The sequence below is a fragment of the Callorhinus ursinus genome, unplaced genomic scaffold, assembly GCF_003265705.2.
Source record: "Callorhinus ursinus isolate GAN/ISIS: 27379988/994484 unplaced genomic scaffold, GSC_fseal_2.0 scaffold7, whole genome shotgun sequence".
In the NCBI taxonomy this organism is placed as follows: domain Eukaryota; kingdom Metazoa; phylum Chordata; class Mammalia; order Carnivora; family Otariidae; genus Callorhinus; species Callorhinus ursinus.
Genome location: NW_027397069.1, coordinates 53,359,805 through 53,387,459, shown reverse-complemented (window position 1 = coordinate 53,387,459; position 27,655 = coordinate 53,359,805). Strand labels below are relative to the sequence as shown.

At 36.9% G+C, this 27,655-nt stretch overlaps 1 protein-coding gene across 1 annotated transcript; it reads right to left on the bottom strand.

Annotated features, from left to right (window-relative positions):
- Positions 1-313: 313 nt before the first annotated feature.
- ITM2B (integral membrane protein 2B) lies at positions 314-27,655 on the bottom strand. The gene is made up of 6 exons (XM_025874894.2): positions 27,395-27,655; positions 6,049-6,177; positions 4,195-4,401; positions 2,735-2,845; positions 1,971-2,121; positions 314-1,057 (listed from the first exon to the last, which is right to left on the bottom strand). The coding sequence occupies exons 1-6, from the start codon at positions 27,509-27,511 to the stop codon at positions 972-974; spliced, it is 801 nt and encodes a 266-aa protein (XP_025730679.1). The 5' UTR covers positions 27,512-27,655; the 3' UTR covers positions 314-971.

The following is a 27,655-nucleotide window of genomic DNA, read 5'->3' as shown; positions in this document are numbered from 1 at the left end:
AGCAATATATTATGCTCCTTGGAAGAAACTTTAGGGTTAATGATAGCCCTTCCATTAACTACAAAAACATTAGTTTAAATGTATTACACAGCATCTGTCTAGGTTGAGTCTTAGATGTTACTTCAATAGTATCCACGAAGAATATAACTTACTGTAAAAGTCTGTTTTTATTTTTAGAAAAATCTACAATTTTACCCACTGCATATAGTGAACTGAATTTTTAAGAAACACTTCTTTTACATGGATTATCTTAAGATATAAAGAACCAAATAACTCTTTGGTTTTGTTATATGGGAAAAACAACACACAGTCCTTTAGTCAAACAACTTTGTGGTATTTATATTCCATTGCACAGATATGGGTTATACAAATTAGTAACACAAGTTATTTCTTAAATTCCAAACATTTTCTAAAATATTATTACAGCAGATGTCTAGGACATTAAAACATCAAGGTGGAAATCATACTCTAAATAGTTAAATATGACACTGAAAATACTGCACATTTTAATTAGAGGAAAATTAAAATGTGTGTTCAAATGCTCTAACTAAGTAGCAGGGCAACTAACAACTACTAGTAAGTCACTGTGGTCCATTTTTACGTATGCATATATATGATTATTCTTTAGATAACCCCTCCTCTGGAAAATGCATAATTCAAACATAAAAATCTGAATAAATGATTTAAAGAAATTTAAATTCTTCCTAACACATAAGATCTATGGTGAAGTGTATCAATATCTATGACTTCATACAACTACTAATTCAAGATAAAAGACACCACACTTGGAAAGAAGAAAAGATTTTTAAAAGGTAATGGTTTTAATTGAATTAATGAGATGAAAAGAGAGTGAAGCCCTGTTTGCTACTTACATGAAAGAAGATCTTAAAAAATAATCACTGCACAAAATACAAAGGGTGGGGTTATGCTGCGATATTAAATTTTTCTCCCGTAATGTTTTTCTTGACTGTTCAAGGACAAATTACAGTTTCCACAGCAAATTTGTTTTCAAAATGCCGAATTGTAACACAATTGCTGACTTCACGTTTCTGAATACCTGTTTGGAATGAGGAAAAAATTTTTAAATTTCTGGTTCTTTAATAATTCATACTTATCATCAGTTATTATTAATACATATAAAAATATTTTACTCTATATTCCATGAACTTCTATAGTTTGATTTTTTAACACTGGAGAAGATAATTTTCCTCTCTTGTCTAACCTAAGTATCTTAACAGATCTTAGTAACCAATAATAATGCCACATATAAATTTATGACCCTGAAAGTACTGGAAATATTCTCTGTCTTGACTGTGATGGTAATTTGTTGAAACTCAGAACTGCACACTGAAGAGGGTGAATTTCATTATATGTATAAGTCTGGCTTTAAAAAAAAAAAAGATCAACTATAAAGCAAATGAAAGGAAATGGGGAGATACTGTCATTCTTGCTTTTCAGGTAAAAAAAAAAAAGTTAAATGATTTGGCAAAGCTACAGTACTTATGTCAATGCTCTCAATTCTTCAGCCAAATCCCCTGCTAATTATCCTGACTGTGACTGTCTTCAATGTGATCCAAAAGGCAAACTCTCTGTTTAGAACTCAGGCCCCTGAGCCACACACCTGCAGAGCTTCTCTAGAGACTGTTTGTACAAGAAGAACTCTTGCACAGTGTGACTGAACCAAAGTGGTGGGATGGAAGGTTGGACTGGGTGACTACATGCAAAGTAAGGTAACAGCATCTCAGGGCACTGACACTTCACATTCACCTAATTCTATCTGAAAAGAGCGGATTTAGAAATTTAGAGGATTCTCTGGAAATCTAGAAATACTGCATAGTGATACATATGGTTTTACCTCCTTACTCATGGCAAGCATATTGAGAACAATACCAGCTTACATCTCAATCTAGTTCAATAAATTAAGTGAAACAACAGTTTTCTGCCAGGATTCTAATGGTAAAAAGTATTACCTCTGATGGTTTCTCTGCGTTGCAGTTTGTAAGTTTCCTTGTCATGGCACAGTCGGTAAATAAAGAAACCCAGGTGATCGACGTTTTCAATGCGATCAGTGATAACCATGTGTTCATGAATGAGATAGGACTGAGGCAAATAGGTTCCAGCCTACATTTAGAAGATATACTATATGAATACCTCAAAGCACTGAAGAGATGAGGAAAGGCAGGGAACAGAGTTTGGCAAACTACTGCCCAAAATCTGTTTTCATTAATAAAATTTTATTGCAGTACAGTCATGCCCATCTGTTTATATACTATCCATGAGTTCAATAGTTTGCAACATAGATCTTATTTCTTGAAAGCCTATTCTTTATTATCAGGCCCGTTAGGAAAACTTAGATACTACTTTAACAGACTGTATATTTTATTTCAAATAAAATAATAAAAGGAAAAAACCCAAAACTGCGAGTCTTAATTCCTCTTTATAAAACTCTTGGCTTTATTTCCAGTAAGGTGGGCACTTATAGGGCTAATATCTCAACTGGGAATTCTAAGATGCTTTAACAGCATTATTAGTAAGAAATATTTGAACAGGGGTGCCTGGGTGGCTCAGTCAGCTAAGCCTCTGCCTTCAGCTCAGGTCATGACCCCAGGGTCCTGGGATCTCTGCTTAGTGGGAAGCCTGCTTCCTCCTCTCCCCCTCCCTTTGCCTGCCACTTCCCTTGCTTGTGCGCTCTGTCAAATAAATAAAATCTTTAAAATATTTGAACATCTTATACCTTTATGTTAATAAGTAACTCCAGCAGGTTTCTTGGTGGCATAACAATGGAAGTGTTCAGTGGAATCACATAGCACTTATCCAGATTAAGATCTAAATAGGCTGTGAGTTTCTGGAAAGAGAAAGATACATTTTCATTAGATTAGTATTTGTAACACAGGCAGCACCTGGAGTTTTAAGAATAATTTGTATTAAAATGGGTTGCCTTTAGAATATGTAAATCACCTGCATTTCAACAAATGAAGTATTTGGTGGGATAGGAACAGAAGGTAGTAATGAGAAGAAAAATTACTGCTACTAGTAAACAAAATTCTTATCAGGGGTTTGCTTCTATAAATGGTTATCAATAAACTATTAAAATTAACTGCAAATAGCCTATCACCTGATTGAAATAGTTCTCTTACTTTTAAGCCCTAACACCCTCCAACGTATCCATGTTACATGTAAAGATTTAATTTCTCTCCTATGCACCTAGAATGGTACTAGTTACTACCATCCTTAGAAAAACTGAAATAAGTCAATTAAATGATTTTCTGTATTCTTGTGGTTCAGATGGGAGACTATGGTTAGAGAAAGACTGTCTCATAGGATGGCTTTGAGGATTAAAATGAGTTAAATCAAACCATGTAAACACTTAGATTTCTAAGAGCTCAGTGTTAGTTATTACCTACTATTTGCTTTGGATAGGCTTATTATCTTGAAGCACATAATTTTTTAACTACTTTATAAACATTTATCAGATGTATTTATCAGGCATGAAATATTTGCAAAGCTAACTTTAGTGATATGCCCAAATGTTCCAACTGGCCAACTTACATACAGGTGCAAAATCCACAGATAATATGTAAACTTCTGAATTTCAGAATCCTGGTTTAAGAAAACAAAACATTCTTGGGACAAAAATTATTGGGGCAATTTAAATATCAACTAGATATTAAATAGTACTATATTATCATGTTCATTTTCTTAGATGTGATAGTGATATAGGAGTTACATAGAAGAGACAACAGTTCAAATATGCAGGGGTCAAGTGTCAAATAGGAGAAAAAGAAATTATTATGGTAAAATTTTGGAAGTAGGTGGAGGATTTGGGATAGTCACTATTTTCTCACTTCATCTTTCCTGCCTTGCATAACAATATCCAATCCTAGAAGGAAATGTAGAATGAGAACTTAAAAACTGATTAACGAAATGATGCAGAACTAAAATTACTTATTTCTGAAAAGGTCACACAGAAATGGGACCATGAATCACCTCTTATCTAAGAACACAGGGCATGTAAGAAATAGCGATTTACTAGCAAAGGAACAGAAGCCAGAAGGTGAGCCCAACTTCAAATGTTGGATAGTTTATCTTGTGAGGCAGAAGAAATAAGCAAATACTGAAATTAAAAATGTAAAAAGCATTAATTAAAGAACTTTCAATTTTTTTTCTTTTTACAGTTCCAGGCACCTGGCTCACCTTGTTAAAGTCATGAACAATGTTGGCAGGATCACTATCTGCAAATTCTGGGACAGGTACACTGATGAATTCAACCTCTTCTTCCTCAAAGATCTTAATATTTTCCTCAATTGTCTGGTAGCGAGCAGCCGGGGCATCTGCAGAAGGCTCGTTTAAGATGACATCATCTTTGATATACTTTATTCCACAGTAGTACACATCATCGGGCTATAGAGAGTTTAAACACTATTTCAGCAATTCAGTGGGAGACAGGTTCTTAAATATAAGCATTACTTAAGCTGCTACTGCTATCTAAATAGCATTTTGCTTGCAAACTCTTACTTTTAGATGACACGTCAGACAGTTTAATTACAGAGTTAACATATCCCTTAAGATGGAGTTTTGAAGTATTGTGAAAAAATGGTTTCAGAAGGAGAAAAGCAGCTAATTTTTTCCATTACTTTTTACAGTCGACAAAAATAGAATTTAAAGCAATTATTCATCTGGTGACAAGTAAATCTGAAGAAATACATAGGCCTATTTCCACCTGTAGGCATTATTTTTATGAAAGAATATATTCAGAAATGAATAATGTTTTTTTCTGAAAGAAGATACTTTTAAGACTTTTTGATGTGATTCACTGATTAGATGATTTTTCTCTTGTTAGCCAAAAAAGGGATAGTTTTTCTGTAATTTTTACAGGAATACAAGTATAGTTGTGATTTTTTCCTTAAAATATATTACAATCAAGTGGAAAATACCAGATTACAGCAATCATTATAAAGATTGTTTTTTAAAAGCATACATAAAGGCTAGGAGTATATAACAAAACATGAAGGCAAAGATGTTATTTCTGGATGGTGGAATTACAAATTGTTTTTTTTTTTCTGTATCAACTACATTTCTTGTAAAAAACTGCATTAAAAAAGATGACTAACGGGGCGCCTGGGTGGCCCAGTCAGTTGGGCATCTGCCTTAGGCTCGGGTCATTATCTCAGGGTCCCTGCTCTGCAGGGAGTCAGCCTCTCCCTCTGCCCCTTCCCCTGCTCATTCTCTCTCTCTCTCAAATAAGTATTTATTTAAAAAAAAAAAAGATGACTAGTATTTCAGTAATGTCTATCAACATGCAAATGAGCATGAAATGTATATTTCCTCTGAGAATGTTTCATTATTTTAATAAAATCTATGTCAACAAATTCTAAAATGTTAAAAAAATAAATAAACTTACTAAATTATTGTCAAGAGAAGTGTATCACAAAACAGAGATCATAAATCATGATTTTCACCAGAAGACAAATCCGTCTTAGCCCACTGGGATTACGGATTACTATTAAACACTTTTAAGTTATGTAATGATGTTCATCCCAAATTACTTCAACATCACTGCTGAAGTTACACAATCCTTAAAGAGAAACCAATGGCTGGGGAAAGAGGCAGAGAGACATGGTGCCAGTGAACTCGGGTGTCCAGGAGTAAAGGCAAATTATAGACGAGTCCAAATTGGCTATCAAGTTAAGAGTCCATCAATATGACAACATTTGATGTTGTCTGATGTTATTTACTCAATTGGCAATTAATAATAATGTAACTTAGCTACTAGAGTAGGAAAATGAAGGTTAGTCAATTTTGAAAAATCATCCAATAATCCAACCTCTTCAGTCAGCAACATTTCAAAACAACATTATTCTGCTTTTAGTGACTATCCAATAGGCTGAGCAAACTTACGTTCAGATTTTTAAACACAACTTTAAAATAGGACCACCACCCTGGCCAAAGGCCATAGGCAAAAAATGCAGGCTTAGAACAAATTTGGGCCAATTTTCCAATATGCATGAAAGGAAAGGCCAAAAAAGTCCTTAGCATTTTTCTACTTACTTGAAGTGCAAAATATTTGTACAGGTATGCTCCTCCTAGAATAACACCTGCAAGCATAAATGCTAGTCCAAAGCACATGCACCAACACCAGGCTCTTCTTTGGCCAACTGGTACCACTTCATCTGGGTCCTAAAATATGAAAAAAGACCAACAACGGTCAATACTGTACCTCCCGTCAGAACCACAGAAAGGTCAGGATTCAAAGAAGCCTAAAAAGGATTATCACTGTATAAACAAAGATAATAAAGACCAATGGACTCAGGTCTCTAATCAAAATTAACCCAGGAATTATTAGGTGGTGGTGCCGGGATTCACCACAATGTCTCTTGAGCTGAGCCATCAGTCTCTTGGGCAAGTTTTGCCTTCTTCTAACTCAACACCTTTGCTACTCATACCCCCAAAATAATAACATACTACGTAATTTCTATTTTCTGTGCACAACTTTGGTGATTAAGATATCTTCTAACATTTAAAAATTCAGAAAAGTCGGGCGCCTGGGTGGCTCAGTTGGTTAAGCGACTGCCTTCGGCTCAGGTCATGATCCTGGAGTCCCTGGATCGAGTCCCGCATCGGGCTCCCTGCTCGGCAGGGAGTCTGCTTCTCCCTCTGACCCTCCCCCCATCTCATGTGCTTTCTCTCTCATTCTCTCTCTCTCTCAAATAAATAAATAAAATCTTTAAAAAAATAAAATAAAATAAAATAAAATAATTCAGAAAAGGCTACAACACAACTTTGTCAGGCAATACTATGGTGCTGGGCCTTATATACTACAACCTCAGTGTATATTACATTGTATCATAAAATTGTTATTAGCGTGCTACAGGTAGTTCATTATTTCAGAACAGGTATCAAACCACTCCTACCAATACACAAGAAAAAGAAACAGGAAAATAAGGGACAGAACAAATAATATGAAACAAATTCTTTAAACAATTGGAGTCTTGAAATAATCCTTTAATTTTACTGCCCTACCCTAAAAACACATCCCAGTTTGACAAAGGTCTTCATTTTTAAGACAGAAGCAACAGAAAAATGAGGAAAGATTAAACAGGAAAAAAAACCTTGTAAAGTCAAGAGACATACAGTTAGTTAGAATTTTGATCCACTCTCAAGAAGTAATTTAGCCTTAGAATGTCAAATGGGGTCACAATATTCAGTCCTTTAAAAATACTCCCATTGCCCTTCTAACTCACACTACTCTGTCACTTCAGATTTACAGCTCATTTCTGATTTGTACCCAGTTTCATGTCAAAGAGCTGACAAATGAGATTAGCTGCTCCTGTTACCTAACTCATGGCTCAAGATATATTGTACAGACAGAAAAAGAAAGGCTCCAATTGACTTGAAAACAATGTAATAAAAGATGTTCTCGTTAGTAGTATATATGTACAGCCTCTCGAGTATAGGACTCTGATCTTTGCTTGGAAAATTCAATATAGGATGTATTAAGGGAGAATCGCTTCTCGGCCTTTTGTCTAAGATCAAGTGTAGTATTAAGGGAGAAAGTAGATTTGATCCACACCTCTACAGATAAATAGGATATACTTAAAAAGGAAGAAAACTTGTATCAACAATGCTGGATATGGTTGAAGCAAGAATACAGTTAAAGAATGAAAGCTAAGGTTACGTTTTCAATGCTAAGATGAGCAGTTAAGAAAGAATGAAAGCTAAGGTTACGTTTTCAATGCTAAGATGAGGAATTTCAACTTGATACTACTGAGAAAAAGCCCAATCCCAGATGTCCCAAACAGCCAAGAACACTTTAGAGCTAGACAGTGTGCGACTAGGTTAACTGAGGTTTTAAACATAGAATTTAACACTGTAGAACAAATGCCTTTTGGGCGCCTGGGTGGCTCAGTTGGTTAAGCGACTGCCTTCGGCTCGGGTCATGATCCTGGAGTCCCGGAATCGAGTCCCACATCAGGCTCCCAGCTCACCAGGGAGTCTGTTTCTCCCTCTGACCCTCCCCCCTCTCATGTGCTCTCTCTCAAGTAAATAAATAAAATCTTTAAAAAAAAAAAAAAGAACAAATGCCTTTTAACTTAAGGATTGGATCAGACACTGTGAGGGCATTTACACTTTGCTGTAGTGGATGATCTTGCCAATGTACTGTACATGTACTTAAGACAAGTGTACTACAAAGCAGTATGTAAAAAGAATAAGCCTAGAGTAATTTATCAAGTCATTTAAGATATTCCATCTGTAAACAGAAAGTTACAAGAATTCCATGGAGTCATAAGTAATATGAAACTTGGATGATAAAGTCTAGTATTTTGCTTGAGCCCTTGTCTGATATAAACACCTAAGGAGATAAGAAACAGTTCCTAGCATAATTAATTTTAGGGTGGAGGCAGGGTGGGGGGGATGGAGATGACAGATGGAAACAGTCATTTCCAAACATTTGGTATCAGCTGCTGAGACAGTCAAATGTGAGTACAACACCCACCCTGTTTGGCAGACTCCCTTCTCTAGTAGCACATAAATGAATATCCAAAGACCATGGGCACACACTTATAAAAAAATATGCAGCCCCAACTGTCAAACTGATGACAAGTTTCCAGGCCTTTTAATATATTATTTTTAACTGGTCAGCAAATTTCAAGAACAAATTATAAAATGTCTACTATGTGCCAAGAGCTGTGCTAGGCACTGGTATATAGCCCCTACCAAGAAAGAGATCATTCAGATCAGCCTGGAAAATAAATATACAAAGAGAACATAAACATGATATGGACTCTTAACAGAAGAATGTAGAGCACAGAAAAAGGGATAGTGTTTGAAGTAGGTCTCCCAGAGGAGAAAATACTAGCGTGGAATGTTGAAGGACAAATGCTCATTACCCACACAGAAGACAGAGTTAAAGGGCTTTATGTTGAAGGCAAAGAATGAATAAAATCATGGAACCAGAATGCATGACATCTCCAAGGGCCACATGTGCTGTTATGGCTGGCGTGCCCAATATGTGGGAAGGATACAATAAAAATGGAGAGTTAACTGGGGCAGATCACAAAGGCCTTTATATACCAAGCTATGGAGTTTGAATTCTCATGTTTATTCAAAAATCACACTTCTGGACAATGACAATTTAAAAAATTAAATTTCTCTAAGAATTTAATTTATAAAATGCTTCACTTATCTACAGGTCATTTGTTTGGCACTTCAACAATATGAACCATGGCTTAAGAATCAGAAACTAAGTCTTCAAATGACCACATTATAGACCCAAGTCCACGCACCACAGTCATGTACTTCCTACTTCCTAAAAGAGCTATCGGGTCTCCAAAATCTACCTAATCTCTTTTTTTTTCTCTTAATTTCTAATGATCATTTCCTACCTTGCATTAGAATAATTCACATACACATCTTCTCTCTCCCTACTAGGCTATAAGGTTCTTGGGACTATCCATTCCTATTTATTTTGCATTACTGGTAGCTCCAAGCCAAGCTTAGACCTTGGTTGGCACTCAACAAATATTTGATGAATGAATGAAATTTAGATTTTTAAAGCTTGGTTACTTATTTTTTTTAATGACCCATAAAAGTTACATCAAAGCCAGCACGATAACGAGGGGTGGGGGCAACGTAAGAATTCACAACACACAACAGAGAGCGGCTATTCAGCCAAGAACAGCAGCCCTAAGTAGCCCAGTTCAACATTTGTTAGGGATACTGTGCAAGATCCGGTGGGAAATCCAAATGTGATTAAGGCATGGCTCATGCCTTAAGTAATTTACAGTCAAAATTAACGTTATTCATGACAGATAAATGACATACCGTATTACAATCTGACTCATGGAGAAAGCATTAAAATATATGGAAGACAAAGTTTTTAATCTAAGTGATTTATTAAAAGTGTATTTTAAATGAAATGATTAACACTGGAAAGAGTAAGCTTAAAGAAAAGGCCACATATTTAAGATTTAAGAAGAAAAGCCCCATGACCATCTCAAAATATGTCAAAAATGCATTTAACAAACTCCCAACTCCCATTCATAATAAAATCTCTTTGCAAACTGGTAAAAGAAGTGGGACTCTTTAACATGAATAAGGCTAATAATGATCAAAAACCTATAGCAGACTCACACGTAATGGGGGAACTTCAGACTTACACCATTAACCTTTCAAGTCAGGAATTACGAGGGTTGCCCACTAAAACGGACTGCTTCCATCCAACATTTTATTAGAGATCCTACCTAGTTCACAACTGACAAGGACAAGAACAGATATAAAGATTACAAAGGAGAATACAAAACTATCATTATGTGTAAATGGTATCATTGTCTAGAAAATCTGAGAAAGAAAAATTATTCAAACTAATTAAAGGTCAGCAAGATTGCTGAAGATCAGTAATTAAAAATCAACTGAGTCAAAGGTTTATATATTAGTCATGCCATCATTATTCATAATAGCCCCAAACTAGGAACAACACAAATATCCACTAAATGATGAATGGATAAATTGTGGTATATTCATACTGAATCAAAAATATGCTAAGTGAAACAAATCCAACATAAAAGATTACTTATTACATGACTCCATTTTTATGAAATTCCAGAAAAGGCAAATATACTGACAAAAAAGCTCAGTGGTTGCCATGGCCAAGAATTGATGAGGGGGAGATTGAAGACATATAAGGAAGTTTTTTAAGCTAATGGAAATGTTTCATATTTTGATGGTGGGGGATATACAACTTTATACAATTACCATAAATTCAATCAAGTCATACGCATAGAATGGGTGAATTTTATTGTATGTAAATTATATTTTGATATAGGAAGTGAGGGGAGGAAAAAAAAAAAAAATCAACCGAGTTCCTATTATAACAGGCAACAAGAAAAGTCTAATGAGGGCGCCTGGGTGGCTCAGTTGGTTAAGCGACTGCCTTCGGCTCAGGTCATGATCCCGGAGTCCCAGGATCGAGTCCCACATCGGGCTCCCTGCTCAGCAGGGAGCCTGCTTCTCCCTCTGACCCTCCCCCCTCTCATGTACTCTCTCTCTCTCATTCTCGCTCTCTCAAATAAATAAATAAATCTTTAAAAAAAAAAAGTCTAATGATACCAAGTTCTAGGGAAAGTGTGGAGCAATGGGAATTGAGAACTTTCATACAGTTGGCAGGAGTTTGTACAACTGCTTGGACAACAATTTGGCAGTATCTAATTCCACACACACACACACACACACACACACACCCATGACCCAGCAATTCCATTCTAGGAATGTAGCCCTAAAGTTTTATACATGTACATAAAGAAAAAGGTCCAATAATGAAAAAAATTAGAAATAACTTACATGTCCATCAAGTGGAGAATAAAGTATTATAGGTTCATATAATAATATAATAATAATTAAAATGAAATCAACTAGCATAGTTGATTTTAAGATCTCAGAAACGTAATGCCAAATTACAAAATGAAAAGGCATTACCAGTATATAAGACTTTAAAAACGTATCAAATGGTGTATGCTTGGATTACCTCATAACTAAAGGACAACAACAAAAATCAAGAACAACAAAAAAGGAAAATCACTCTTGAACAAGGGCTTCTTTGCCAGGGTGTATGAGTTTTCCTGGCCTAATTTAAAACAAGTCCCAGACACATTTCCTCCCCTTGCACCGCAATAAAACTGGTGCACCTTAAATTATGCTGATAAGGTAAAAGAGCTCCCACAGGTGCTGTACAATTATCATCTCATTAATCTTCCTAAAACTTCAAGTTTTTACCCCAGTTTATAAATGAAGACACTGACGCACATGCTGGCCTATAATCACCCCTCTACAGTAGTATGGAAAGACAGGTTTTGGAAGCATTCTTGCTCTCTCAATGCACGAATTTCTGGTTCAAATCAATCTTATCATCATATGATAAAGTAAAATTACTTAACCGATTATATTTTAAGCAAAATGAAGGATAAATTCTGTTCTGGTACTTCAATTAGTTAAGAATTAGGTCGCCTCGGTCAGTTCCCTATGAGGCTTCAGTAAATTTGCTTCCATTATCAACTTAACTCAGATAAAACACAAGGGTTTTCAGATAATTTTGATTCTGTTCCTATACTAACAAATCACTTCACATCCTCAGGCACTTCTATTTGAGCCGTTTTTATAGGATGAATGAAGACACATTTCTTCCAAAGCTCTCAGATATACTATTATGCAATTATTATAGCGAATGCAATCACAAAGCTTTAGGAACCAGAATATTAAAGAGGAAAGCATCTCTTAGGGTTAAAAATTATATTAGCAAAGAAAGAAAAGAGAGAGGGAGGAAGAAGGGAAGGAGGGGAAGACAGTATAAAAATGCTTTAAGTATAAAAACGAGACAAATATAGAAAAGAATCAATACAATTTATTCAACTCAAAGTGGCATGAGAATTACTGAACCTTCAGAAACAGATTTAGTAATTTAGGACCATGTACATTTTTTAAAAATCAAGGTTTTTTTTTAAATTTTTTTTTTTAAGATTTTATTTCTTTGACAGAGAGAGACACACCGAGAGAGGGAATACAAGCAGGGGGAGTAGGAGAGGGAGAAGCAGACTTCCCGTGGAGCAGGGAGCCCGATGCGGGGCTCGATCCCAGCACCCTGGGATCATGATCTGAGCTGAAGGCAGACGCTTAACGACTAGGCCACCCAGGCACCCTGAAACATGTACATTTTTATTTTTTTTTCCAAAACATGTACATTTTTAAAACACATTTGGTAATATGGATAAACATGGAGATGCACGGGCCAGCTGCCCATGGAGGTATTTGGCCTATATACTATTTTCCAAACTATAGAATTAGCTGCCAACATTAAAAAATATCTAATGATTCAAATTTTTTTTTCTTAAAGATTTTCATTTATTTATTTGTCAGAGAGAGAGAGCACAAGCAGGGGGAACAGCAGCAGAGAGAGAAGCAGGCTTTCCGCTGAGCAGGGAGCCTTATGCGGGACTCGATCCCAGGACCCTGGGATCATGACCTGAGCCGAAGGCAGACGCTTAACCAACTCAGCCACCCAAGTGCCCCGCCCAAATGGTTCAAATTTTTACAAATGAGAATCAATGTTCTAGTTTTCCCAACTCCTCATAAATTTTTCTCCCCAGTTGAAGACCAAACGTACCAAATTCTTTTCTACTGTGTTGCTTACTTTTGAACTTTCATCTTCATTTCCTGCTATGACTGGGTATACTTCCTTCTGAGAACCTAATTTTATAAAAACAACCAGTCTAAACCATTCCCCGTATAAAGGATTTTAACATCTGAGTTTCAGACTGGATTAATATTCTGAATAAAAAACCTTAATGCTTTAAATGACACAAAAGGCATTCTCTTACAAACATGAAATCCGAATATGGATGGCATCAGCTAGCCAAAAGTGGTGACAGAGAAGAGGTGGAAATGGACAAGCCCAGAGAAAACCATGGGCCAAGAGCTACAGGAATCCAACACCTTTTCCAGACAACTCCCAGTTCCCAGAAAAGATAAAAAGAGCGAGAATGAGAGAAGGCTACTTGGTTATAATACCATCTATATTCTGGAAAAGGCAAACTACACAAAGACAAAACAGGGATGCAGCGAGAGCCAGAACTACAAAGTGGTATCAAAAAAGAACATTTTGGGGTGAGGAAAATATTCTGTATCTTGTCTGTGATGATTACACAACTACATTTGTCAAAATTAACACAATAATACACCTTAAAAGGGCTCAATTTTCAGTATGTAAATAATACTCCAGTAAAATCAAATTCCTCTCCTGTCCCCATTTACCAGCAACAGGACAGTTTTTCCCTCAGAACCAAGTAAATGATACTAAAGAAGCTGGGGAAGATAGGAGAAGACAAACTGAAAAGACTGACAGCAAATGAAAAATGTCAGAATTTTGAAGGATGGGAAACAGTTGGACAAGTTCAACTTCTCTGTCTCAATTATGTCATCCTAAACATGGATAAATAATAGCACCTACTCACAGGGTTGTTGTAGAAACATGTAAAACATGACAAACATTACTTGGTACACAGTAAACAGTAAGTGCTCAATAGATGATAGTTATTATTATCCCACCACCATGTGATTTAGCTGAGAAAGGTTAAGCTGAAACAAGTATCCATTGGGGTTGAAGCCAATAAAAAGCAATCTACAACAGAATCCTGAAAAGGCCAACTAGAAAAGATTTATAGTACTGGACAGGGAAATTAAATCACTTCCCGTATCAGTAAGAATATTAAAATAACAAACAAACCTTGGTTATCATTTAAGATCTTTTTAAAATTTTTCCAAAATGCTTTCGTAGCTATATTCTTAGAACCACAAAGTTATGTAGGCAACAGCCACAACAGATTACTATTATGTAGAATATCAGTGCTATCCATTTACTGTTGGTACATGTTCTATCCACCTGACTTATACATTAGCTTTCTTTCCCAAGTATGGAGGCATCAAAAAGACATGATCCAGCGATCTGTTCATCATTAATTGCACTGATTATCAAATATATATTCTGCTATATGTAAAAAACACAAGATCTATGGCTAAAAAGCTAAAATCTATAAAGACATCAAACATTTGTTGACATTTTGTCTTGTTCATTTAAACCAATATCTGAGTTATGCTTTCTCATTTTCTTTTCAAATAAGATCGCTACTGTATCTCAACTATGGTGAGAAAGTCCACATGACAAATGTGTCCAGCACACAAAAAGGACGTAGTTTTCCAAGTGCTTGGCATTATATGGGTAATAAAGTTACTGCGTTATTTGGTACTTGGACTAAGAGGGGTTTAAAAAGTGAGAAACTGGGGTGCCTGGCTGGCTCAGTTGGTGGAGTGTGCGACTCTTGATCCTGGGGTTGTAGGTTCAAGCCCCACATTGGGTGTAGAGATTACTTCAAATAATATTAAATAAAAAGTGAGAAATCAATAGTAAACAATGTCTACAAAACAGATTTTTCATTAATGTCCTTTTTTGTGAACAAATCCTACAATACACAAGCTGCAATTAACAAAAAGAAATGAAAATTTTAAGCCATTGCATAATAATTTAACTATTCTGAAAAATTATGAAACCTGAACCAAATTATTGGCATTAAATAAAACTGGCACAGGTCTAGGTTAAAAAAAAAAATAGGTCAGAACTAAAAAAAAAAAAAGAAATCTGGCTATAAATGCTTTTAGTGCTGGATCACAATTTAATCACTTTATATCAGGGACAAGCAGAGTATCTAACACAAAGCAGAATGTTAATATAGGAATACCTTAAACATTCTCTATTCTTTTTTCTATATATTTTAAAGATAGCCATTAAGGTGTTTATTCAATCTACACTGAAGAGAACTTTCTATTTTAGGAAGTGAAATTTCAGATTTTCTTCCTGTTTTGTTTTTTGTTTTTAAATAGGCTCCACGCCCAATGTGGGGCTTGAATTCAGGACCCTGAGATCAAGAGTCCCATGCTCTACCAACTAAGCCAGCCAGGTGCCCCAGATTTTCAAACTTATATTGGTGAGAACTAAAGGTACTGGGTAGTCAAGAGCATTATATACAACTGCTATTTATTGTTAATCATAGCCTTTACGAGAGAGTGATAAAGTGGTTAAGATAGATTTCTGCCACTGGCTGAATTATGAGTTCCTATTTTTTTTTAAAGATTTTATTTATTTATTTGACAGAGACAGAGATAGAGCAGGAACACAAGCAGGAGCGGGAGTGGGAGAGGGAGAGGGAGAGCAGGTTTCCCGCCTAGGAGGGAGCCCGATGTGGGACTCGATCCCAGGACCCTGGGATCATGACCTGAGCCGAAGGCAGACGCTTAAAAACTGAGCCACTCAGGCGCCCATGAGTTCCTATTGTTACTAATAAGAATATCTATCAACTGTTTTCTTAAAACTTGAAGTGTGATAGGAATGTTCTCTCTATAATTCATTTTAAAATTAAGTGCCAAGATGAGAGAGGAGAAAAAAAGCAAACTCGTTCTGGAATCATTTTTGTGTAAACCCTGGATTTTAACATCATTCAACAAGATAATTACATTCATATTCAAATATGAGTAATTCCATTTAAAATGCAGAACTCTTGATAAAAAAATTCCAAGTATATTCTTCTAAAAGCATAAAATAATTTAAATGTGAAAAGTGGTGTTTTCTGTTCAAGTTTAGAATTTTTAAAGTTAGACAGAATGACTACTAGAAAAAAATTCGTTCTTGAGATCAGAGATAATTTGTCTATCCTGAACATGTAAAAAGTGCTTTGAACCTATGCCTAGCACCAAGGACATGCACAATCCATAGTCAGTAGTCATTGGATATTGCTCCCTTTTTTCACCACTCCCCGGGCTCTTGGATCCAGGGGTGTTGTGTTCCACATGTGACATTTAAGTCGGTTGTGATTAATTTGGTCTACACAATTGGTTGGTCTCTCTGTTCTACTAGGTGCTACTTGAAGGCTGGGATGCTTCGTAATTTTTAAATTCCTAATATAGCATCTGGCCATGAAATGGGTGCCTCTGAATATGTGGTCAGTATAGTTTTCAGAAAGAAAAGATCTACTATGGAAGGACCATGAAAGGACATTTAGTGCAAAACATCGTTTTATAGATTAAATATAATGAGGCCCAGGTAAGTAAAATTATTTGTGTAGTAACTCAGAACTAGTAAGGCCTAAATATCCTCACTCCATGTACATCTTAGGGAAGGAAAACCATGGGCTATTATGTCAACCGTCTGACTAAATAATAGCTTATGCAAATTAACTGATAGTAAGTGAAGTGAGACCATGTCACGATAGGATAATGCTCATATCCAATCAGAAATGACTTAGCCTGAGTTCTGCTATAATGAGTTGACCTGAAACGAGCCACACTCATGCTAAGCACTATGTGTTAACTATTACAACAGTAGTGTTATTATTATGTTTAAAAAATTAGGGGCGCCTGGATGCCTCAGGTGGTTAAGCATCTGCCTTTGGCTGGGGTCATGATCAGGCTCCCTGCACAGCGGGTTGTCTGCTTCTCCCTCTCCCTCTGCCACACTCCCTGCTCATTCTCTCTCTCACTCTCTCTCCAATAAAATCTTAAAAAAAAAGTTTCAAAAAAATAGGATTTTTCTCTGTTCATCAAATTACAAAGGACAGTAACAGGAATATTAAAATTATATGCACATGAAGCAAAAACAACAAAGGAAAATAACTCAGGCTTACAAGCATATAGGCATTTGAAAATAGAAAAGTCAAGATATTAATTACAAAAATGAAACCTAAGTAGAATAACAAAGCCACAAAGCAAAATCACAAAGCTGGTAGTGAGTGAGTTGTCTCTAAAATAACTCATGAAGGACACAGTTTTGGAACTTTAAAGAGGGACACCAGGAGATGCTTCATGTATCTTTTTAGGCCATCCTGTATGACCTTGAAGCTAGTGCTAATATGGGGTGCCTGGCTGGCTCAGACGGAAAAGCATGCGACTCTTGATCTTGGGGTCATGAGTTCGAGCCCCACACTGGGTACAGAGATTACTTAAATAAATAAACATAAAAAAAAAAACCTAGTGCAATAATAATGCAGGCAATAATGGTTTCCATTAATAGCTATTATCCAAGTCCATTTTTAATGTGAAAGGAAATATTCCAATAAATCTTTATAAAGCTATGAAGACAGCATATTTAGAAGTCCTAGGATTGATTTCCAGTTAAATGGTCATGTTTACTTCTTCCTGAAAGCTCGATAGAGTAATAATAAAGGGATAAACAAACAAATACATTTTAAGCCAGAGAATGGAAATGAATGACCTCAAACAAACTACATCAATAAAATTTTGAGAACCAGAAGCATAAAGAAAAAAATCTTAAGCTTCTACAGGGGGAAAAAAAAATTGGTCAAGTACAAAGAACCAGGAATCAGAATGGCATCAGACCAGAAGATAATGAAGTAATGCCATCAAAATGCTGAAAGAAAATTACAGCTAACCTAGAATGTTATACCCAATTACCAATTAAATGTGAGGATAAAGATTCTCAGACATGCAAGGTTTAAAAAAAAAAAAAAAATCGATCTGATACTTTTTCTCAGATTCATAAAACTGCAGATCCAACACAGGATGAAGACAAAGCCAATTCAATTCCAGGATGATAATTATTCCCGGGCATTTGGATAGCAATATGCCTAGATTACAACCAGTCTGGATGGTAAGACTGAAGAATGACAAATGGAATACTGCCAAGAAAAATACAAAACTTGGTAAGTTATGTAATAAGTTTGTAAATATGCAAAGGCAATTATACTGCTGTCAGAGTCTTGAGGATGAATTAGCAATAAATACATAGAAAATTAAGCAACCTGCCTTGGCCCAAGAAACAATTATTAAAATACAGGGAAAATAAAGGGATTTTGTATGACTTAATAACTTTATTAAGTTATACTACATTACTCAGGTGTAAATAATGTTTATGTCAATTACAATAAAAGCACGGAATAGCAATTTAACCAGAAACTACTATAACTATAGTTATAAGTATAAGTATTCTATATCTTTAAGATAGAATATGTTTGTAATATGGTAATATATAGAAAAGGCTAAATATTCACTTTCCATATTAGGAAGCCAGTAGGTGGGTCTAAAATTGCAAAAAATACAAACAAAACAAAAACCAACAGCAGCAGCGTAAGTATGTAGAGTGTAAGTTTTCCAAATGTGGTCCAGGGACACCCTTTTAGGACTTCTACAAGGTCAAAAATATTCTCATAATAAAACTAAGACACTGTTTTTTTCATTCTCATTCTCTGACTTGTATAAAGTTTTCCCAGAAGCTCAATGTGTGGTAACACAACAGGCCAACCACAGAAGCTGATGTGAGAATCAGCTATTATTAATAGTCTTCTACTAAGTTATTCAGTAGAGCGTTACAAAAGTGTTACCCTTCCTCTTAAAAATTTCTGGTTATTTGGAAAATTTTAGTATTCATAAAGATGCCATTTACGCACTGTTACAGGTTTATTATTGCTATTTTAAATGAATAGTCTTAATTTCTAGTATAGTAAATACTAATAACCTACATAAATCAAAAGCTCTTTGGGATCCTCAACAATTCTTAAGAGTACAAAGGGGTCCTGAGACCAGAAAGTCTGCGAATCACTGATTTATAGAAATGCGGAGCTAGGATCATATACGGCTAGGCAGACTGTTCTGAGGAAAGGATGCCAGGCCAGGGAGATCAACAGAGCCAAGAATCCAGTCTGTACTGTGCTCACCAAAACCGCAGAGGGCACTCTTTATTATTTTGCAGAAAGCCTAGAAGCTAGAGTGAACCCAACTGCCTCAAATTAATCTTCAAAGATAGAAATTAGATTAGTAGTTGCCTCTAAGGGGAGAAGAGGACAAACACTAAAGGGACATGAGAACTTTCTGAGTTGATAGCAATGTTCTATCTTGACTGGGTTGTGATTTGGGTACATGTATTTAAAATTATGTCACTGTACACTCAAAATCTGCATTGTACTGTATATAATTTGGTGCAATTTTCAGTAAGTGGGTTCCTCTATGATAGGGCAGGAATATTTGCATTTTAACACTTAAGTATTATTTGGTAAAACCCAAAATTAAATTTACAAAATTCTCTCAACATCTTTTATGTAATGGAGAAATACCCACTTTTATATGAAAAAGGATACAACTACTGCATGCTAAGGGTTTTACATTACAGGAAGGAATCCTCACCAGAATACCTTGTAGAGGGTGATTTAACTACAGTACTGTTATGTAACTGACATGTGACATAGGGATAAACAGTAATAGTAACAGCAGTTAACATTCCAAAACGAGAGTGAGGAGAGGGAAAGATGAGACTTTATTACAATAGTTGGGGATAGAGGAAACCCATTAACATTTAACTAGTTTCTATGCATCAGGCACTGGGAATTTCATCCCAACAACACTCCAGGGCTGGTGCCACCAGACTATTTTGTAAACGAGGAAACTGAGCCATGGGGAAGTTTCCTGACTTGTCCAAGTTACCAAATCCAGGTTACAACAATAACCTTTGCCAGCAGGACCTCACCCTATCTGAAAGTGGCTTTAGGTTTGTGGCACTGGTCTATTAAAAAAAAAACAAAACAGAAATTAAGAACTGCTCTGCTTCACTAACTTTACTTCTATCTTTAAATCTTCACTTCTAGAAATTTTTAAGGTAAGTTGACTTAAAACAAGTGACATCTGCAAAGCTGAATCAAAGCCAACAGGGAAACTAGAAAGATGCTACATTTGGTGTCACATCACATGGCTATTTAACAGTCTGAGGAATGCCAAACCCTGTGACAGTTGTAATTATAATAGTAACGGTAATAGTGGTAACAGCAGCTAATGTCTCTTTTTTTTTTTTTTTTTTTTTATAGATAAAGAGAGCAGGGTGGTGGGATGGGGCAGAGGGAGAAGAGAGAATCTGAAGCAGCACCTGACAAGGGCTTGATCTCACTACCCTGAGGTCATGATCTGAGCCCAAATCCAGAGTCAGCGGTTTAAGGGACTAAGCCACCCAGGTGCTCCTAATGTCTATCGAGTCTTATTCTCACGCTATTCCAGGCATGGTGATAAACTTTTTACAGATTTTCATAGTCCCCATTTCGCTGAAGGAGAAACCGAGAAAGAGAGTTGAAGTAACTTATCCGACATACCACAGTAAGTGGTAGAGATAGGATTTAAACCCAAGTGCATAGTCCTGAGTTCTCAGCCAGTAGACAGTATTGCTTCCTGAACTGTTCCCCCCTCTACTGAGTGAGGAGAGTGGGGCAAAAGGGAGAAACTGGTTGATTTTCCCCAACCATTTAAAAATGTAAAAATAATTCTTAGCTCATGGGCCATACGAAAACAGGCAGCAGGCCACATTTGCACACATGGGCCATAATTTGCCAACCGGGCTCCTCTTCACTGTAAAGGAGACTGAAACAGTGTCCCACGTCAGGCTGTCAGTATTCTTGCCTTGCTTGAAATTCTTGTATAAATTAATTGTTAATATTTAAAACTCAAGTTTCAAATGAAAACCCTGATCCTAGCTTGCCTTTAAAGATTGGAAAACCAAACAACACTGGATCCTTTTTTTTTTTTTTAATGAAAATGAAGAATATTCTAAATTGTTTAATAGGTAAAAAGCCCAGCTTCACTAATTCTGCTTGGGCCCAGGAAGGATTGAGTTTGCGATCTCTGCTTAAGATGTCTAGCATTGCCCTGGCTAACACTGATGGCTTGCTTGGGAAATGTTTTTCCTAGCACTAAGATGAAAGCAAGGAAAAAATGAATTGAAGGAGAAAGCTATAAATTGAAAGATAAAAACATATAGTGTATACAGAACAGAACTACAAACGTGGGCTGAGAAAATGAATTTTAAGAAATGCAGACACAGACTGATTTTGGAAATCATTTTTCCCAGCACTAAAGCTGGGTCTTCTTTTGGATGCTGCAGTGATCCAAGTAATTACTTAACAATGTAACTTACCTTTTTGGTTTTTATCTTAAATAATTTTAAACATGATAATCATGTTTAAGGCAGAGAGAACAATTCAGGATTTAAGCTTTATTCTTAGCACATTCTGCAAATTTTTAAAAATAATTTTGGCATTAAAACAAACTTTCAAATATACAAAAACCCATCAAAACTTAATTTCTTAAAGTATGAAATTCAACTGTCAACAAGTTGATGCAAATATTTTAAGATCTCCAAGTACTGCATATCTAACCGTAATTAGTGTCAATTTCCCAAAATAAATTCCCTAGATATTTAACTCAAAAATGTTCAGTTTTATAAATCAGGCAAATTTTATTTCAACATTAATTTCTCTTCTGATACATATACACATATACATTAGCTCTAAGTCATATAATTAGTGCTGGAAGCTCATTAATCCTAAAGGTTAAAACATTAAGTGAAAAATTAGAATATCCTTTATCATAAAAATAATTTCCTCATTTCTATAACTCAAGATTAAAATTCTTGTACTTAAGAATAAAGTATGTGTAGTTCACTCTACACTGAATATTCTGAACCGTGTGTTCATTCTTACTTGATTTTCCCCCAAATGGTAAAATTATAGAAATACTTCATTAGGTTCTTTCTTCCCCTCAAATCAAAGAGCTTTAAGGAAATCTTCAAATTTTGTTCATTCAATTGTTGGTAACACATAAAGAGGATTATATTACAGCTACCTTTAAAGCTATTAAGAAGATGTATCATAAATACTAATTAAAGGGGATAATCACATTAAATGATTTTTTAATGATATTCTTAGGTCATATCTGTAATAAAATTTCTAATCTTCAACTTTCACCCATCTACCTTGTAAAAACATTCACTGTTAAGGTTTCTGCAAAGAAAGTAAGAGAGCCAGGAAATAACTTTATACACAAGCTTCTTGAAAAACTAGCTCATGTTAATATTTTCTACATCCTTTGGACAAAAACCACCTCATTGAGAAATTCGCAACAGGCAGTAGTTATGTATGACCTGAAAAAATTCTTAGATGGCAAAGTCCTAAACCCCCTCAGTCTAAGTTCTAATAAAAATTGCCAAGTTTACCTAAAAGTTGAGGATGAATTCATCAATACTGTATTTGAAAAGACAAGTATTTTCTGGATCTTCCTCTACTGACACTATGGTATGAAAGCAATCCAAGTAGCTTTAGTTATAATCTGAATTCAGAAAGTATTTCCTTGGGGGCGCCTGGGTGGCTCAGTTGGTTAAGCGACTGCCTTCGGCTCAGGTCATGATCCTGGAGTCCTAGGATCGAGTCCCGCATCGGGATCCCTGCTCAGCAGGGAGTCTGCTTCTCCCTGACCCTCCCCCCTCTCATGTGCTCGCTCGCTCTCTCTCATTCTCTCTCTCAAATAAATAAATAAAATCTTTAAAAAAAGAAAAGTATTTCCTTTTGGAAAAAAAAATGCCTTTTAAATACACACCCCAGATATTTAAATTATGACAGAACGAGAGAAATGAAATGTCCCAGAATTACTACTTATTACATTTTCTGATGAACATTTAAAGCAAGTCAAGCTTTAGTAATATATAATTAAAACTTTATAAGCTAAATAATCAACTTAAGCCTGTGCCATGTGTTCTAAGAGAGACTTCTGGTTAAAAAAATACTAGTATTCACTTAAAGCTCTTACATGGCAGAGCTGAATGCCACAACATCTCACGGGCTTGTGATTTTGCTAGTAATATACTGGCTTCTGTTTAGTCCAATGTTTTTAAGATGACACTTTGAAGCCCCAGGCAGGTAATGTGTCCTCCAAATGTGCAACATGCAGCCTCATCCAACCTTTGTCCACCCTCTGCGGCAGCCAACCCGCTGCACTGATACTGGTGGGGCAAGGGGGGGGGGGGCGGTCAGGCCTGCCAAGTCACGTGGTATGCAGCAGGGGTGGGGGTCAATTAATTTATCTCCCAGTACTAAACCCTCACACTTCAGCTATCAATACCCTCATGGAGAACCAGAATGTAGTAACTGTGAAGTTTTTACTGGCCACTGTTTACAAACACTAAATTACACAACTAGGTAATGATACAGACTTTAAAAAGAACCAACCTCCCCAATCGCTTCTCTAAAAGTCAACACAAATCAGTATTTGTGTTGTTGTCACTGTGTATTTTATGTTCCTCCTTATCCCCAACCTTCCCCAAGACCACCACCAAAACGCTGAATTACCGAACCCATCAGTCCTATTTATGCATACAGGAAATACCAGAAAGTGCAGAGAACTAGGGTCCGAAGAGCCATGCTGTAATGGGTAACTCGGAACTTAACTGGGTTAGCAGTCCTGCACTTTTCTCTCCCACTTCTATCCTGCCCCATCTTCTCTCATACGCAAGCACTTTCCTTTTCTCACCCTTTTATGTCTACAATTACGATGCAGGGTCGAGGAGGGGCAACACTGTTTTTTTGGCAGTACAGTTTCCAGGGATATCTATGAAGCAAATTTAAGCTTTTTGAGTCTTGATACTGGGAAAGGTGTTTCACAATTAGGCATTACCAAAAAAAAAAAGAGGTGTTAACAACTATTGCTCTCAAGTGAGGTAACCCAAAATAAAAATTTGGTTTTATGACATAATACCTTGGTCCATTTCTTTTCTCTTTGACCCACTGCTACTTAACATGAAGAAGGAATGCAACATGCTAAACATGGGGAAGAAAGGGAACAGTCCGGTTAGGATGAGGAAATAGCTGTTATTTTTCACAATTAAAACAATTCCTGGCAAATATAATTATGTAATCCTAACATCTTCAGAGAATTTTATAACTGGAAGAGTCATACAGACCATGTGGTCCTCTCATTTTTACAGAGAAGGTAAACTAAAAACTTAAGCCTAAGATCAAGCAGTTATGTAATGACAGAACAGGGACTTCTGACTCAGTCCATTAGGTATTCTCTTTGATATCTGCACATATATAACAGCTTTCCAAAGGCCAAAATGGTAGACAAACATAAATGAATTGCTACCTGTAACATAAAACATGCATATAATTTCAAGTTCACCTATTACAAAAAACAGAGGTCGTACTCTTTGCTATTTCTGTATCTCTGAGATTTGTACCAGTTGGGACAGGCAGAGGAAGGTGAAAAATTAAGGGGGAAATGTAGGAAAAGAAGAGTAAATAGCAATCTAGTTGAGATCATCAATGAAAATGACTGTTGGGAGTTGAGAGCTACTACTGAAAGGCAAGACTGAAAAACAGGGCAATGGAACCCCTTTCAGAGGGTTCTCAACCTGCAATGAGAAAAGAGCTAAAGAAATAACAAGCGACAGGAGCAACACTGAAGTACCGGAATGGGTGTTACATAAGACAGCTGACTGGAGTGATCAGCATTCTTGGTGGTAGACAGAGACCAGAATTCTTTGGTAGATTCTAAGGTAGTAGAATCTGCACTTTTAAACCAGAATCCAAGCTGACACCAGGGCAGGTGACCCTGAAACAGGGTACATTTTGAGAAATAAACATCATTTGGATATTGTGGTCCAGAAGGGCTTAAAGGTACTAAAAATTTCTTCTTCAGGAGTTCTGTACCATAACTAGCTTTACGTGATTCTCTCAACCAACCAGGCAGGCAAGGATAAGCCCCAGGCAAACACACGAAGGCTGATTCTGTGCAGAATCCAGGCAAACTCCGTGGTTACCATAAAGTCACCCCAAGGAGCTACAGCACATTATGTAATCACAGCCCAAGTGCAGATGAAGAGATCAGAAGTTCTTTCACAATTCTGTTATTAAGCAAATTCTTCATTTACCGTTGAGTGACTGATTAGTAGGATTCTACTTTTGATGTAGAGCAATATTTTGTCACTCACTAAAGAAAAGTCTTTGAGCTTATAGCTAGAAAAAGAATTTGTCATTTTTTTTTTAATCTGCCTATTTACCCATGACTGCAGCGTGGTTACAAAGGAATACTACGCCCTCACAGCTTAGTTCCAGTATTTTTATTTGAGTATGGGATCTAAGAAAACAGAAACAGAAAATGCACAGGGCTACGAATGGTTACTTTTTCACAGCTGCTGTGACCACAAAGTTTGAGTATGGTTAAACTGTGAGAAATTCTGAGAATCTGAAAACGGGGTTAATGTTTCAGGAATGACAGAAAATGTCGAAAGTCAGATTTACAGCTGCCTAGCAAATTAACTGTGACTTTTATCCAGAGTTCCAAATCTCCTTCAATACAGATCAAGAGAAAAGCCCTCTGAAGTGACATCATCCGATGCTTTCTCCCTCTTTTTTTAAAGGGAAGGAATTACATTTATTTACAGGATTTTTAAAAGATACATAATAGGATTAATTTCTATATGTAACTGAGATTGTTATGACAGGGCACTTGGCAATCTATTTTAGGTACAATGAATGTTAGATAAACATAGATCTAAGATAATAATTTGCTACTGGAATTATCCTCTGTGCATTCCAGACATTTTCTTTTAAGACCAAGACTGTTTGCAATGGATTCAGAAAAACAATACCAGTACCAAAACTCTTAATCCTTTTAGGGAATCCTTTTAGCTCACTGTTCCTATTTCAAGGCAAGGCAGTCATTTAAAAATCAATCCTTGACGGTTTTGTTTTTAACTAGAACATTTCCAAAAAATAAGTACAGGGACGTCCAAATTAACATTACAACCTCAAATTTTTTAGGAGTATATTAGTGCCATATTTTTCAACAGTAATTTTCATTAAACCGTATTTAAAAAAAAACTCATTATTTACACCTGCACGCAATTATTGGGTTTTTTGAAGTTAGAAAACTTAAGTTTACCCTACTGATAACAGATCTCGAAAAATGCTAAGGAAAAAGGAAGTTGTGCAACATAAATAACTTCTACAGTTAATTTCTACAGGATTGAATGTTTGCAGCCTAAAGAAGATCTCGTAGAAAATAGGCTATGAGGCTTTCCTTTTTAACTCCTGAGACAATTACAATCATATTCTAAATAAATTATTATTGTAATCCGCTAAAAGTTAGCACAATTATAGTTCCACTCCTGATTTTTAATTAGGACTAAAAAGAGGGATTTTGTAAAAATAAAGGAGAATTTTATAAGGGACGTCAACGAGTCTCTCCCGTTTAGTTTCTTAGCGTTAAGGGGTCCTCATAAATATGCTTATAATTTAAAAACCAGTCGTGGGTTTTACACTAACATCTACACAGTAATTACTGATCTTTACCGGGAATATTTGTTTTAATTATAAAATCAACAGCCAAAGCCTATTCTGAACAGATCTTCACCTCACTTTCTCCCCTCGACCGCTCCTCAGCCCCCTCTCCAGACCCCAATGTGAAAGTTCACGTGCCAATACCGAAGGGCCGTGGAAAAGGAGGTAAAGAAAATGCTTTTAAAATTAAAAGGCTTACAGCAGCTGGTCTTAGTCCAAGTGCTGTTCAGCCTAGAAACGAAAGTAGGAAGCAACGGAGGTTTAGGCTTGGAATGATGTCAGCCATTTTAGGCACATTATTTATACTGGGAGGGAAGTGCCAAACTCTGTTGTTGTTTCTGTTGTTTTGCACGTCGCCGCCGGTCTCCAGGTGGAACGAACCCAGTCCCGACCCCACGCACATTCCCCCGACTGCACAACGACCGTGAACTCGGCACAATTCTTCGATCCTTCTCTCCAGGCCTCCCAAGCCCCCGATCCCGTGTTAGGCACCGCTTCCTGCACACGCACTTTCTTACAAAGGAGAAGCTGCGGCCGGACAAGAAAGAGGAGCAGCCCCAAAAGGAGAGCCCGGCTCCCCGGGGGACCCTCGCCCGTGCCCCGCGCCTCCTCAGCGCGCAAAGCCGCCCCCGGCCCCGTGCAGCCCTGCCGGCCGGGCCGAGCGCCCACTCCCCCGACCTCCCCGGCCCGCGGACCTTGCAGTCTAGCGCGACGGCATCGGGGGGGATGATGAGTGCCTCCTCGCCGCACTTGGGCTCGTCCTTCTTGGCCTCCTTCTGGGCCAGAGCCGAGTTGAACGTCACCTTCACCATGGCGCGGCCTGGGGCGCCCTCGGAGGGCGGCGGAGGGCTCGAGGCGGGGGCTGCGGGCTCCTGGCTGCGGCTGCAGCCTCCTTGGCCGGCCTCCGGGCGCGGCTCAGCAACGCCTGACCAGGGGCGAGCGGCTCCGCGGCGGCA